Genomic DNA, 15,586 nt, shown 5'->3' with positions numbered 1-15,586 from the left:
TCCCTCCTCCCTTTCTCCCCTCCCTCCCTCCCTCCCTCCCTCCCTCCTCCCTTTCTCCCCCTCCCTCCCTCCCTTTCTCCCCCTCCCTCCCTCCCTTTCTCCCCTCCCTCCCTCCCTTTCTCCCCCTCCCTCCCTCCCTCCCTCCCTCCCTCCCTCCCTCCCTTTCTCCCTCCTCCCTCCCTCCCTTTCTCCCCTCCCTCCCTCCCTCCCTCCCTTTCTCCCCCTCCCTCCTCCTCCCTCCCTTTCTCCCCTCCCTCCCTCCCTCCCTCCCTCCCTTTCTCTCCCTCCCTCCCTCCCTTCTCTCCCTCCCTCCCTTTCTCCCCTCCCTCCCTCCCTCCCTCCCTCCCTCCCTCCCTCCCTTTCTCCCCCTCCCTCCCTCCCTTTCTCCCCTCCCTCCCTCCCTTTCTCCCCCTCCCTCCCTCCCTTTCTCCCCCTCCTCCCTCCCTCCCTTTCTCCCCCTCCCTCCCTCCCTCCCTTTCTCCCCCTCCCTCCCTCCCTCCCTCCTTTCTCCCCTCCCTCCCTCCCTCCCTTTCTCCCCCTCCCTCCCTTCCTCCCCTCCCTCCCTTCCTCCCCTCCCTCCCCCTCCCCCTCCCTCCTCCCTCCTCCCTCCCCCTTTCTCCCCTCCCTCCCTCCCTCCCTTCTCCCCCTCCCTCCCTCCCTCCCTTTCTCCCCCTCCCTCCCTCCCTCCCTCCCTCCCTTTCTCCCCCTCCCTCCCTCCCTCCCTCCCTTTCTCCCCTCCCTCCCTCCCTCCCTCCCTTTCTCCCCCTCCCTCCCTCCCTCCCTCCCTCCCTCCCTCCCTTTCTCTCCCTCCCTCCCTCCCTTTCTCTCCCTCCCTCCCTTTCTCCCCCTCCCTCACTCCCTCCCTCCTCCCCCTCCCTCCCTCCCTTTCTCCCCCTCCCTCCCTCCCTCCCTCCCTCCCTTTCTCCCCCTCCCTCCCTCCCTCCCTTTCTCCCCCTCCCTCCCTCCCTCCCTTCTCCCCTCCCTCCCTCCCTCCCTTTCTCCCCCTCCCTCCCTCCCTCCCTTTCTCCCCCTCCCTCCCTCCTCCCTCCTTTCTCCCCCTCCCTCCCTCCCTTTCTCCCCCTCCCTCCCTCCCTCCCTCCCTCCCTTTCTCCCCCTCCCTCCCTCCCTCCCTTTCTCCCCCTCCCTCCCTCCCTCCCTTTCTCCCCCTCCCTCCCTTTCTCCCCCTCCCTCCCTTTCTCCCCCTCCCTCCTCCTCCCTCCCTTTCTCCCCCTCCCTCCCTCCCTTTCTCCCCCTCCCTCCCTCCCTCCCTCCCTTTCTCCCCCTCCCTCCCTCCCTCCCTCCCTTTCTCCCCCTCCCTCCCTCCCTCCCTCCCTTACTCCCCCTCCCTCCTCCCTCCCCCTCCTCCCCCTCCCTCCCTCCCTCCCTCCCCCTCCCTCCCCCCCCCTCCCTCCCTCCCTCCCTCCCTCTCCCTCCCTCCCTTTCTCCCCCTCCCTCCCTCCTTTCTCCCCCTCCCTCCCTCCCTCCCTCCCTCCCTCCCTCCCTCCCTTTCTCCCCCTCCCTCCCTCCCTCCCTTTCTCCCCCTCCCTCCCTCCCTCCCTTTCTCCCCCTCCCTCCCTCCCTCCCTTTCTCCCCTCCCTCCCTCCCTCCCTCCCTCCCCCTCCCTCCCTCCCTCCCCCTCCCTCCTCCCTTTCTCCCCCTCCCTCCTCCCTCCCTCCCTCCCTTTCTCCCCCTCCCTCCCTCCCTCCCTTTCTCCCCTCCCTCCCTCCCTCCCTTTCTCCCCCTCCTCCCTCCCTCCCTTTCTCCCCCTCCCTCCCTCCCTCCTTTCTCCCCCTCCCTCCCTCCCTCCCTCCCTTTCTCCCCCTCCCTCCCTCCCTTTCTCCCCCTCCCTCCCTCCCTCCCTCCCCCTCCCTCCCTCCCTCCCTCCCTTTCTCCCCCTCCCTCCCTCCCTCCCTTTCTCCCCCTCCCTCCCTCCCTCCCTTTCTCCCCCTCCCTCCCTTTCTCCCCCTCCCTCCCTTTCTCCCCTCCCTCCCTCCCTCCCTCCCTTTCTCCCCCTCCCTCCCTCCCTTTCTCCCCCTCCCTCCCTCCCTCTCCCTTTCTCCCCCTCCCTCCCTCCCTTTCTCCCCCTCCCTCCCTCCCTCCCCCTCTCCCCCTCCCTCCCTCCCTCCCTCCCCCTCCCTCCCCCCCCCTCCCTCCCTCCCTCCCTCCCTCTCCTCCCTCCCTTTCTCCCCCTCCCTCCCTCCCTTTCTCCCCCTCCCTCCCTCCCTTTCTCCCCCTCCCTCCCTCCCTTTCTCCCCTCCCTCCCTCCCTCCCTCCCTTTCTCCCCCTCCCTCCCTCCCTCCCTCCCTCCCTCCCTCCCTCCCTCCCCCTCCCTCCCTCCCTCCCTCCCTCCCTTTCTCCCCCTCCCTCCCTCCCTCCCTCCCTTTCTCCCCCTCCCTCCCTCCCTCCCTCCCTTTCTCCCCCTCCCTCCCTCCCTCCCTTTCTCCCCCTCCCTCCCTCCCCCTCCCTCCCTCCCCCTCCTCCCTCCCTCCCTCCCTCCCTCCCTTTCTCCCCCTCCCTCCCTCCTCCCTCCCTCCCTCCCTCCCTCCCCCTCCCTCCCTCCCTCCCTCCCCCTCCCTCCCTCCCTCCCCCTCCCTCCCTCCCTCCCCCTCCCTCCCTCCCTCCCTTTCTCCCCCTCCCTCCTCCCTCCCTCCCCCTCCCTCCCTCCCTCCCCCTCCCTCCCTCCTCCCCCTCCCTCCCTCCCCCTCCCTCCCTCCCCCTCCCTCCTCCCCCTCCCTCCCTCTCCCTCCCTCCCTCCCTCCCCCTCCCTCCCTCCCTCCCTCCCCCTCCCTCCCTCCCTATCTCCCCCTCCCTCCCCCTCCCTCTCTCCCTCCCTCCCTTTCTCCCCCTCCCTCCCTCCCTCCCTTTCTCCCCCTCCCTCCCTCCCTCCCCCCCTCCTCCCTCCCTCCCCCCCTCCCTCCCTCCCTCCCTCCCCCCCTCCCTCCCTCCCTCCCCCCCTCCCTCCCTCCCCCCCTCCTCCCTCCCTCCCCCCCTCCCCCTCCCTCCCTCCCTCCCCCTCCCTCCCTCCCTCCCTCCCCCTCCCTCCCTCCCTCCCTCCCCCTCCCTCCCTCCCTCCCTCCCCCTCCCTCCCTCCCTCCCTCCCTCCCTCCCTCCCTCCCCCTCCCTCCCTCCCTCCCTCCCTCCCTCTCCCTCTCTCCCTCCCTCCCTCCCTCCCTCTCTCCCTCCCCCTCCCTCCCTCTCTCCCCCTCCTCCCTTCCCCCCCCCTCCCTCCCTTCCCCCCCTTGCTCACTCTCTTCCCCCCCTTGCTCACTCTCTTCCCCCCCTTGCTCACTCTCTTCCCCCTTTTGATTTAATTTCACCATGTGGAAGCCATGAGGAGTTTCTGTTATGCTAATCAAACCAAATCTGTAACCTTTGGGATCAATACTTTGTGAGTTCATGTGCAAGCAATGTCAACAGCATCTTACATTGCAATCATATACTAATACTACTACAAAAGCAACTTGCATTTATATAGATCTTTAATGTAGAAAAATATCCCAAGGTGCTTCACAAAACCAGATGCCAAACCAGAGAAGGAGAAATTAGGAGGGGTAACCAAAAGCTTGGTCAAAGAGGTGGGAAGGCAGAGGGGTTTAGGAAGGGAATTCCAGAGCTTGGGGGCTAGACGGCTGTAGGCACTGCTGCCAGTGGTGGATCGAAGGGAAGAGGAATACACAACAATTCAGGCAGTAAGTGTTGACCACAAGTGATGTCAAAATTGAACCCAAACCTGTCTGCACACAGATATTTTCAGCATTCTTTCTAAACTTAGAGCACTGAGGCCAATTGTATGTGCACAAGCAGGCTTGTGATACACCATGACCGATAGCCATTCTTCTGTGTGAGCCTGAAAAGTGATTGTTGGCAGACATTGCAGCCAAGCCCTGCCCTTGCCTAACATTCATCAAGCAGAAAACCTGCACATTTTCCTTTATCCTTCTTTGAAGCCCAAGTGCTTCACTTCACTTCATCTTTGCTGAAATCAGGTAACTTGGCAGACTTGGGGATCTAACCTGCGATTTGCTAATGTACATGAACTACATCAGGTGGTGCATTCGAAAACAAAACCTTTAGGTAGGTTTACATCATCAATTAAGTTGACAACTAGTAATCTCCAGGAAATGATCTGGTAGAGAATGCTACACTGATAGTATTGTATACCTCTTTATTTTTTCCCAGCTTAGGATGCAAATGTCATATCCACATTGCCATCTCCAGTATGGTAAGACCTGAGATGTTTATGATGCGGTGTGATGCCAACTGTTCAACCAATAAAACCGCTTTTCAAATTCACTAATTTGGGAGTTCATTGCTAAATCAGATCTGATTTTAAATTAGCAGGTCTTAAGTATTTTGACGATCTAGATTAGCTAATGAAGATTTCCTAAATTCCAGAGACCAATTCAGTAGAAGAAGATAGCACCTGACTTTTGTCATTTGTAAAAAAATTGTTTGCATTGTGGTGAAGGGCTTTATTTAATCAGAAATTTTTGTGAAGTAATTGCTCTTTTATGCTACTCTGTTCTCTAGAGAATCCATCTTTAAGGTGGAAAATGATTTCTCGCAGTTATTCACAGTTTAAAGTCAACTGCATAATGGAACTCATTTGAAGCAGATAAAATCGAAAAATTTAACGGGGCCATGAATGTTGACATTCAGACCACAAACACAAAGTGATCAGTTTGCATAAAACAATCCTTCAACCAGCTGTTTTTGCACATTCATTACTGTATAATTTCTACTTTCAGAATATGTGATGATGAGAAGCCAGAGGTGCCATTATTATACCGGGATGTTTCATCTCTCCTGCTCATCCTTGTTTTAACTATGCCACAAGAATTGCACAAAGGTAAGTTTTCATTTATAGATCCCTGCAGGTTGTGTAGAACCATTAAACATACATTTTTTGTGAGCCCAAATACAATATGACAATACCTTGAGTGTAACAATCAATTAAAGCATGCCCTCATATAGCAAATTAATGATGATATCTTATCTGCATGCACAAATCTACACTGAAAATATTTTTAGTGTGAGCTTGGCACACTTATCAGTATCGTCTGTCCCCTTACCTTGTTATCAGCTTGCTAATACAAAAAGGACACAAGGCTTGGAAAGCCGTCCAGGCTTTTTTAAATAGTGAAATAATGTCCTTTCATTGACCTTCATCTGTTAACAGTACTGTGATCTGTGTGATCCTTCAATCTCAGCATAATGCCTGAGGGACAAAGATAGCAATTTACATTGAATTTTAGCAGTCACAATTGCAGCAATCATGTATAATAAGAGGTTGTACACAAAAAACGATAATTACAGTAATGCTTACTGGATACGACATGTAATGTCAACACATAGCCTCAGGCAGAGCAGAGTGTGTGATGAATACAAAATCACAAAGCTCCTTTGGTCATAGTCATCAAATTCAATAAATCTATTTTAAGGTTTTGTTAAACAGTAAATTAAAATTGGAAACACTCATGGAAAGAAAAAAAGAAAAATTCAGTTGCTTTATTAGCTGATCTAAGAAATTCTACTACATATGCTGAATTTTATATGTGGATATGTATTGAATAAAGGTGCATACTTTAACTGAAATACTCAAACAATTGGCTTTTTTTGGAAGCAAAGATTGACATTTTGCAAAAGGGAACTCAACCATTCTTTTGCCTCTGAATTGGAACCATGAGAATCACATTGTCTTGTTAGCAGTTAGATGGGAATTGGTATCTTTTCCAATCACAGATTGATTAAACCAAAGTAAATGCCATTACACTGTTCATTCTGTGAAAGAAAATTGATCTGATCCTATCACAAAGAGGCACAGCTGCAAATTGAGTCTTTTATTACAGAAAGGACTTCTTGATGGAGGTCAGAACATTTCTTGGTGCTGGTAGTGCAAATGTTGGGTGGGGGTGGGGAGAAGTCAGGGGAATAAGCAAGAGAGAGTGAGTTTAAAAAAAAGCCTTGATTGGTAACAACTGTCTCCAGACGTGCTGTGTGCCGAACTGCAGTGCATATTTTGTGTAACCTGTAATAACTGTACATGTACTGTAGTCAGAATCAGGTTCTCCTCATTTAGTTGGACGTAAGTAAGTTTGGAACATGAGTGATGGAGGGAAGTCAATGAAGTAGAACTGTCCCAAGTTAATTTGTTTGAACTTTGTCTGAACTAAAGAAAGGAAACATAGGGTCCAGCTATATACCCACAAAACTGGCATGTAGGATTAAAAAGTAGAAATAATTGAAGGATTCAATTATTTCTGCATTCTACTGGCAGGGAACCTCATACGCTGGATGAGCTTTCCAGGAAATCATTCTGCACATTGTTGACACTTTCAATACTGTGGCAGTATTTTTGCACAGTTGCAAATAAAATTCAAAGATAAATTACATAGTGAAATAATAATAGAAAGGAAAGACTTGTGCAATTAAGTTTTCCATATATTTAGTTGAATCTTTGTGCTTTTCGAGGTGAAGGATTTCAGTGCTAAGCAGTGAGACATTTTTCATATCTTGTACTCCGTGTCAGCATCGAGCACTCCCAGTTCTAGTATAGTATCTGCTAATTGCAGGGTATTGCTCCCTGTGCACTGCCCCTATAATATGGTCCTGTTTGAGATTTCTGTTTTATGCTATGCATCTTTATGACCTCTCTTTTTTTTCTCTCTCTCTCCCTCTCTCTCTCTCTCTCTCTCTTTCTCACCCTTGCGTATGAGTTTCAGTTAATATGATTTTTGGTTTCCTTATAGGTATTAGTATTTGAATTTTTGTTAAGTTCTGACTTGAAATTTTACATTAATTGGAGGAAGGCCTTCTTTTTAGCAACAGCCTTGACTGATGCCTTCCACTCAATTATGAAAATCTGAAAGGTTAATTTTGCCCCCAATTTTTGTGCAGATTGACTTGCACTTGAGTAAAAGATGTATCAACAGCTGTAATAGCAAATTATTATGTCTACCTGTGGGGATAAAATGAGGTAGGCAACCTAGAAAACTGCTGGTGTGTCAGGTTCTGTTTGATTAAATTTGAAATATTAAAATTTTACCTAGCACTTTGGGGAGAGTTGAAATTTGAGATTAATCCACATGCAGAAAGGATGATCAGAATGCACATTTTAGGCAGTCCACAATTTCTGGAAAGAGGACATAGCTGGGATAAATTTTCCAGATTGCTAAATTGCATTTCATAGAGGTTTTTTTTCTGGGGTGGGATGGAAAAGGGATGAAGTTAAATGAGCTTTCAGAACTACAGTTCTCTGAGGAAACATTGCATTAATAGCATTTTAGCCAGCCCATTAATGCACAATCAATTGATCTTCGTTAAAGGATGATGTATTATTCTACAGGTTTTTTTTAGATTAGAAAATTGGGAGCTTCATATCAGGTAGGAAGAGGGTGAATTCAGTAGAATAATCGCATTAGACATAAGGGATTGTTAATGTGCCAAATGTTAAATGGAGTAGCAATGATCTTAAGATTCAATCGCTCTTATTAGAGCACAGTTGAAATTCTAAGTACAATTTACATAAACATGTACAAATATTCTGTGTTGTAATGTTTTATTTAAATAAGGAATAAAATGGTTCAAGACGGAAAACTATTTTGGTAAAGCAAGTGAGATTTAACCAGAGAAAAGGTTTGAGAGGAAGAGGAGCAAAAGAGCTACAACACTGCCACTGTAACGTCTCATTTATACTGTGCTAATGACAACATAAGAAATTAGTATAATTTACTTTTTATCCTTCCTCTGTATAATTTGACAGTATCACAGGATGTATGTGCACCACCTCTGGAGCAGGTTTCAGGGAACAAATTTGGAGGCAGTGGAGTATGAACTGGCTGTCTGCCTCCCTCTAAAGTCTGTGACCTTGTTGCCATAGTGATGTGTCATGCAGGCACTTATGCATACTGCATCTGCAAAATAATGGAATGAGTTACAGATTTTGGAATGCAAACAAAGCTATTACATTGAATTCGATATGTTGAGCTAGATCATGTAGAGTTGATAGAAACAAGGTTGAAGTGCAACTAGCTATCAGCGGGGTTATGATACCCTCGTTAAGGTCCACATTGTCTCTTTTGTGTGATGGGAATGCACTGTCCTTTTTGTTATCTGATGTAGGAGGTTAATATTCCTAGGCACTTTTTTTCTTGGGGGTGGGGGAAGGAGGATGGTGTTTTGATGATTTCAGCATTATCCTACTTAATAATATGCCTCATCATTTCAGCAACTAGAGCTGGTGTAACCAGCTTCTGCGATGCAAGTCACAAAATTTCCCCATGAAGCACATTTGATCACTTGGAAACTATATTTTAATTATAATAATCATGTATACTTTTAGAAAAGTGCTTCTTCCACCGTTTAATTTATATTTTCAGATGAATTTCTCTGCTTGTCAAATGAGTGATGTGCCTGATTCCCCAGCACTGACATTTTCACTTTCTGGTATCTAGTGTCAGCATTGAACACTCCCAGGTCATGCACAACTGAGCCAGACACACAGTAAAGCTGCTTCCTCTGCTTAGTAATGTATCTAGAACCTAGCCTCAGAAAAGCATTGTCTGTATCTTCGTTCTTTACTAGAGCAATTTTTTCCATTTCTCATACCAACCAAAATTATGCCCTCTCTGTATGAGATTACTAACTTAGTGCTAATTTGTGTCAAATTGCTGTGGACTTCTACCCAAAAGGAAATAGGATAATTCTACCCAAAGCTACTAAAGCAGAAGAGTGTTTCAAAGTCAGGCCCAAGAGGTGATAGAGCAATTCTTTTTCATCTTTTTCCCACTTATTTAGCTTTTTTCCTGTTGATGGAAGGGTTCATGGTATCATAATAGGTATAGCACAGGAGGAGGCCATTTGGCCCATCATGCTTGTGCCGGCTCTTCGAAAGAGCTGTCCAATTAGTCCCATTCCCCTGCATTTTCCCCATAGCTCTGTAAATTTTTCCCTTCAAGTATTTATCCCTTTTGAAAGTTACTATTGAATCTGTTTCCTCACCCCTTCAGGCAGTGCATTCCAGATCATTACAACTTGCTGTGTAAAAAAAAATGTTTCCTCCTCATGTTGCCTCTGGTTCTTTTGCCAATCGCCTTAAATCTGTGTCCTCTGGTTACCAGCCCTTCTGCCACTGGAAACAGTTTCTCCTTATTTACTCGATCGAAACTATTCATGATCTTGAAAACCTCTATCAAATCTCCCCATAACTTTCTCAATTCTAAGGAGAACAACCCCAGCTTCTCCAGTCTCTCCACATAATTGAAGTCCCTCATCCCTGGTAACATTCTAGTAAATCTCTTCTGCACCCTATCTAAGGCCTTGACATCCTTCCTAAAGTATGGTGTCCAGAATTGAACACAATACTCCAGCTGAGGCCTAACCAGTGTTTTACAAAGGTTTAGCGTAACTTCTTTGCTTTTGTACTCTATGGGGGTTATATTGGATAACCTCCGAAAACGGGCGCTGGGATCACGGTGCGCGATTAACATTCGTGCTGCCTGATGATTTAAATGATTGCTGCGTGCAGCCAGCGCTAACTATGCTGTTGATTGGCTGCACACATCAGCGGGGGCCCTGATATCGGGAGTGGCTAGCACCACTTAAAAGCAGCATGTTCAACTGTCAAGTGGCATATCCTACCAACTGCACCACTACTCAATGCACTACACCCCACATCACCCATCTACCAACAAACTCTTTCAATTAGTACTCAACTCTTCAAATCAAATGCTTCATCTCACCCTCACACATAACCACTGTTGCAAGCTGCACACCCACAACTTACAGGTCTCACACACTGGCAGCTATTCAACCATGACAGCCTTGCAGGACACTCACTAACACACTTCCCTCTTTCTTGGAGGAGAATGTGGCGCATAACACTAGGCAGCAGGAAAGACCTGGAGGAGGACAAGTGCGCCTACACGTCCTAACTCCCATGGATGAGACAGTACTGGCCATCACTGAGGCCGTGGCCACTGGTGGTGCTGGAACTATCGATAACGAGGGTCTCTGCATACTGAATCCTCCTTCTCGCTTCCCACTTCTCCCACATCCCACAATCTTTTGTGACTCACGTGCTGTAAGCGCGCACATCTTACTTTCCCCTCTCCCCTCACCACAACTCAAGATACTCAAGAACTGGAACCTGCCCAGTCAGAGGAGGTAGAAGAAGACGATAGTGATGATGAAGACACACTGTCACTCAGTCTTACACTAGCAGCCACCAGCTCAGCTTCTGACACTGCGCGTAGTTTAGAGGCTAGGATAGAGGAGGAATCTGCATGTGGTGAGACACCGGGCACAAGTGCACAGGAGCTGGGGTGGGTGGGAGAGAAACGGATATCGCAGGTGCCAACTGACCAGAGGGCGAGGTCGCACACCAGGTCTGCCAAGGAGTCAGGCGATGTCTTCGATGGACCAGGCTGCAGAAGAAGGCTGATTGCCGAACACAACCAAATGTTTAGTGCACTGGAAAGCCTGCCAGAAAGCATGCGCACAATGTCAAGGAGCAAGGAGGAGTCCAGCTCCAACTTGGCACAGGGCTTTGCGCAGAACTTGGAGCCCATCCTTTCCCACATGGATGGAACAGGTGGTCACCTCCATCAGCATATCTGTGGAACCCATCATGGTACAGTGTCTGATGACCGAAGTCGCAGCTTCCATTACAGCACAAACATCTGCCATCAAGGTCTGAGTGCTGCATTGGGGGCTCAGACTGCTGCCTTAGAAGTTCACACTGCTGCTATCGTGGGTCAGGGTACCACTGTTGAAAGGGGCTTCGCAGGCACGCAGCAGTCCAGCAATCTATTCTACAACAGATCACCAGGATTGCTGAGGCGTCGCCCCAGGAGAGTGGCAGTGGTGCCATGGAAGACGAACCTGTTGTCCTCTCTCAGGATGACAGCATTCCTGCTCCCACCTCTGCCACTCTGCCTGTGCCCTTGCTGTTGCCTGTCAGCCAGGCCAGACCCTCTCCGTTACTTCATCAAAGAACTCAATAAAGATAGTCAAACACGATTTTCCTTTAACAAATCCGTGCTGACTTTCATTTATTAGCCCATATTTTTCCAAGTGCCAATTAATTTGTCTTAGATTATTGTCTCTAAAAGTTACCCCACCACCGACGTTAGGCTGACTGACTTGTAATTGCCGGGCTTATCCCTCTCCCCTTTTTTGAACAGAGGTGTGACATTTGCAGTCCTCCAGCACCATCCCCATATCTAAGGAGGATTGGAAGATTGTGGCCAGAGCCTCCGCAATTTCCACCCTTACTCCCCTCATTAACTTAGGATGGATCCCATCTGGACCAGGTGACTTTTCTACTTTGAGTACTGCCAATCTTTTAAGTACCTCTTTATCTATTTTTAGCCTATCCAATATCTCTACTATCTCCTCCTTTATTGTTACAATGGCAGCATCCTCTTCTCTAGTGAAGACGGATGAGAAGTATTCATTTAGTACCCCAGCCATGCCCGCTGCCTCCACAAGAAGATCATTTTTGACCCTAATCAGTCCCATTCTTCTTTTGGCTACCCTCTTACTATTTACATGTTTATTAAAGACTTTTGGGTTCTCTTTTATGTTAGCTGCTAATGTATTCTCATACTCTCTCTTCGCCCCTCTTACTCCCTTTTTTAGATCTCCTCAGTACTTTCTGTATTCAGTCTGCTTCTCTACTGTATTATGAACCTTACATTTGTCATAAGCCTCCTTTTTCTGTTTCATTTTAACCTCTATATCTTTAGTCAATCAGGGAGCTCTAGCTTTGGATGTCCTTCCCTTCCCCCTTTCCCCACTCCGCCCCCCCCCCCCCAGTAGGAATGTGTCTACTCTGTACCCAAACCAACTCCCCCTTGAAGGCCTCCCATTGTTCAATTACTGTTTTGCCTGCCAATTTTTGATTCCAATCCACCTGGGCAAGATCCTTTTTTAATTCATTGATATTAGCCCTCCTCTACTTAAGATTTTCACATTTGATTGTTCTTTGTCCTTTTCCATAACTGTTCTAAACCTAATAATATTATACTCACTATTCCCCAAATGCTCCCCCATTGAAACGTGCTCCACCTGCCCCACTTCATTCCCCAGAACTAGATCCAGCACTGTTTTCTTCCTGGGTGAGCTGGAAACACATTGGGGGAAAAATTGGTTAAGGGTCCGTTCTGGGCGATATTAGCACGATGCGCTAACACCGCGCACCCGACGGACCCTGGGCAGGCAAGACGCAAGTTTGGTCCCAAGGGAGCACTTACCTGCAATCGGCATACCTTTCCAGGCCTTGCATGTGGAATGGATGCAATTCGCACTTTCCACCAACAGAGGGAGCTCCATCTCTTAAAGGGAAGATGTTTCTTAGAAATCTCTTAAAGGTAGCTTGTACTTGTTATTTGCTGAAAATAACAGTCTACTGACTGCATGGAGTCTGAACCGAGATCAGACACCGCACACGTAAAACACAGATGCAGATCCCGTCCCTATGTTTACAGACTGATGTTAAAACATTGAATAAAGGTTGCGCATTACTAAATGCCACATCCTCCAATCTGCACACCAGTCCTCACCAATTTGCCGATCTGAGTTGATACCAGGCCTGCGGGAGCGCATGCAACAAGGTTCTCTGCTGATGCACTAGAGACCTTGGGTGCAAGAGGTGGACAGAAGGAGGGACATCCTATATCCGCAGTGGGGTGGGGGGCGGGTGGCAAGAGGCCCTCCAGACATGTACTCAAAAGACAGTGGGAGGCAGTGGGGGACAAAGTCAATGCCAGGCATCATGGATGCAGTGCAGGAAGAAGTTCAGCGCTTTGACATGAGTGGGCAAGGTGAGTGAGGTCAACTGTCAAGTGGCGTCTCCTACCAACTGCATCACGCACTACAGCCCCCATCCCCCACATACCAATAAATTCTTTCCATCAGTACTCAACTCTTCCCATCAGATGCTTCCTCCCGCCCTTACACGTTACCATTGTTCCAAGCCGCCCACCCACAACTCACAGGCCACACACACTGGCAGTTATTCAACCATGACAGGCACATCACCCAGACACACACCTCGCTTTCTTGCAGGAGAAGGTGGCGCATATCAAGAAGCAGCAAGTGGTAGTGGCATTTAGCCCCTCGAGCCTGTTCCACCATTCAGTGAGATCATGGTGGACCTGTGACTTATCTCCATATACCCGCCTTAGCCCCGTATCCCTTAATACCCTTGTTTACAAATGTCTCGGCAGCCAGAGGCAATAATCCAGCCACTAACCTGTAAATCCTGCATGGTTCCTTTAAATAGCGCCGGTGGGGGGTCCTCCAGGCACTCTAAGACACGTTCAGATGGTCAGGGTTAAGACTGTGCGTTGAGTTGAGCGTTAAGTCCCAAAATGGTGTCTGTCACTTTAAATCAGCGTTGCCCACTGATTGAAGCCATTTTCTCCCTACTTTACATGATTCCAGCGTTTTTTATCTGTGCCTGCGCAAATTCCTATACTAAGATGGCGTCTGAAACAACGGGCGCTATCCGGCCTAATTTAGCACCCATTGTTCCAGAAAGTTCTCTTGAACACATTTCAGGAATTCCTCCCCTTCTTTGCCCTTTACACTGTTAATGTCCCAGTCTATATTGGGATAATTGAAGTCCCCCATTATCACTACTCTATAGTTCTTGCATCTTTCTGTAATTAGCCTGCAGATTTGCTCCTCTATCTCCTTCCCACTATTTGGTGGCCTATAGTATACACCCAGTACCGTAATAGCTCCTCTATTGTTCCTTAATTCTAACCAAATAGATTCTGTCTTTGACTCCCTCAACTACATCACCTTTTCCAGTGCTATAATAGTTTATTTGATCAATACTGCCACCCCTCCTCCTTTCTTTCCTTTCCTATCTTTTCTGAATACTTTGTAGCCAGGAATATTAATTGCCAATCCTCCCCTTTGAGCCAGGTCTCTGTTATTGCAATTATATCATAGTCCCATTTGGCGACTTGAGCCTGCAGCTCACCAACCTTATTTACCACGCTACGTGCATTTACGCACATGCACTCCAAACTCATCTTCGTCTGCCTTGCATTTGCCCTGTCTGATCCCTCCTATTTCTGAACTCTTCTTTACTCTAATGCTATTTGTCCCTCCCAGTCCTCTGTGCACCTTGTTTCTCCTCTCTAATGTTTCAACCTGGTGCCCATCCCCCAGCCAAATTGGTTTAAACCCTCCCCCACAGTATTGGTTAACCTCCCCGGAGATTACTACCTTTGAGGTCCTGCTTTTTAACTTCCTAGCTCCTGAAACTCTGACTGCAGGACCTCAAACATTGCAGAGCTTTTTTCGGAATAACCCATTTGTGATTTATAGTACAGCACAGTTCAAGGAAACTAAATAACAGAAATTTCAGTGAAAATAATATTGAATGAAGGAATAATCAATAATAGACAAAAGAAGGTGTCTTTGGCCCCAACAGAGTAATAGTAATAATATAATACTTAAATTAGGTGAAATAATATTCTTATTTAAAACCTCATTTTGCCAGCTCCCCCTCCCCCCTCGTATATATTACTGAATGTCCTCACTGTTGGCAGCTGTATGACTAATTTTATCTGCACACATTTATGTCATTGTAATGACTTGACTTATGAGGCAGTTGTTTATGAGTGGTCTTAAAATTAGCTGTTTTGAGTGCACAGAAGTACTATTCCAGATTAGTGGCTCAAATTGCTACTTCAAGAAATTGTTTCATTCTATACAGGAAACCAAAGTCTTGCCAGTGACCCATCACTGCTGTACTGCTATGAAGAGGTGCCAGAGAACTCCCACAGAGAGTAAGGAAACATTACAGGGAAAGTCACTTAGGCCATACTAGCACACTTTCTAGCTTCAAAGCTGTACTGGTAGAGTGTGATGGAATACTCTCCACTTGCCTGGATGAGTGCAGCTTCAACAACACTCAAGAAGCTCGACACCATCCAAGATAAAGCAGCCCGCTTGATTGGCCCCCCATCCACCACCCTAAACATTCACTCCCTTCACCACCGGCGCACTGTGGCTGCAGTGTGCACCATCCACAGGATGCACTGCAGCAACTCGCCAAGGCTTCTTCGACAGCACCTCCCAAACCCGCGACCTCTACCACCTAGAAGGACAAGAGCAGCAGGCGCATGGGAACAACACCACCTGCACGTTCCCCTCCAAGTCACACACCATCCCGACTTGGAAATATATCGCCGTTCCTTCATTGTCGCTGGGTCAAAATCCTGGAACTCCCTTCCTAACAGCACTGTGGGAGAACCGTCACCACACGGACTGCAGCGGTTCAAGAAGGCGGCTCACCACCACCTTCTCGAGGGCAATTAGGGATGGGCAATAAATGCCGGCCTTGCCAGCGACGCCCACATCCCGTGAACGAATAAAAAAAAAGGTAGAATACCCATACTCTTTGACAGGGATGTCACAGCTGATGAGATCAATAAAGGAGAAGGAAGAACATACATTGAAGGATTCTAATGTTCAAAAAAATCAACAAAAAGTGACGTATGCTACTTTGCTTCAAAAGCTTTAAAATCTTTAAAATTAAAATTAAAAGCTTTAAAATTTTTGAGTT

General features: G+C 48.5%; 1 protein-coding gene across 4 annotated transcripts in view; it reads left to right on the top strand.

The window, feature by feature from the left end:
* ubr3 (ubiquitin protein ligase E3 component n-recognin 3) overlaps positions 1–15,586 on the top strand; it is a 323,662-nt gene that overhangs the window by 259,060 nt on the left and 49,016 nt on the right. For all 4 annotated transcript variants that reach the window (XM_067987503.1, XM_067987502.1, XM_067987501.1 and 1 more), the window contains one exon: positions 4,749–4,849. In XM_067987503.1, coding sequence (XP_067843604.1) covers positions 4,749–4,849 — 101 coding nt within the window. The remainder of the gene's footprint in view (positions 1–4,748; positions 4,850–15,586) is intronic.

This window comes from Heptranchias perlo, chromosome 7, assembly GCF_035084215.1.
Source record: "Heptranchias perlo isolate sHepPer1 chromosome 7, sHepPer1.hap1, whole genome shotgun sequence".
NCBI lineage: Eukaryota > Metazoa > Chordata > Chondrichthyes > Hexanchiformes > Hexanchidae > Heptranchias > Heptranchias perlo.
The sequence above is the reverse complement of the archived record's forward strand: the minus strand, read 5'-3'. Positions and strand labels throughout refer to the sequence as shown.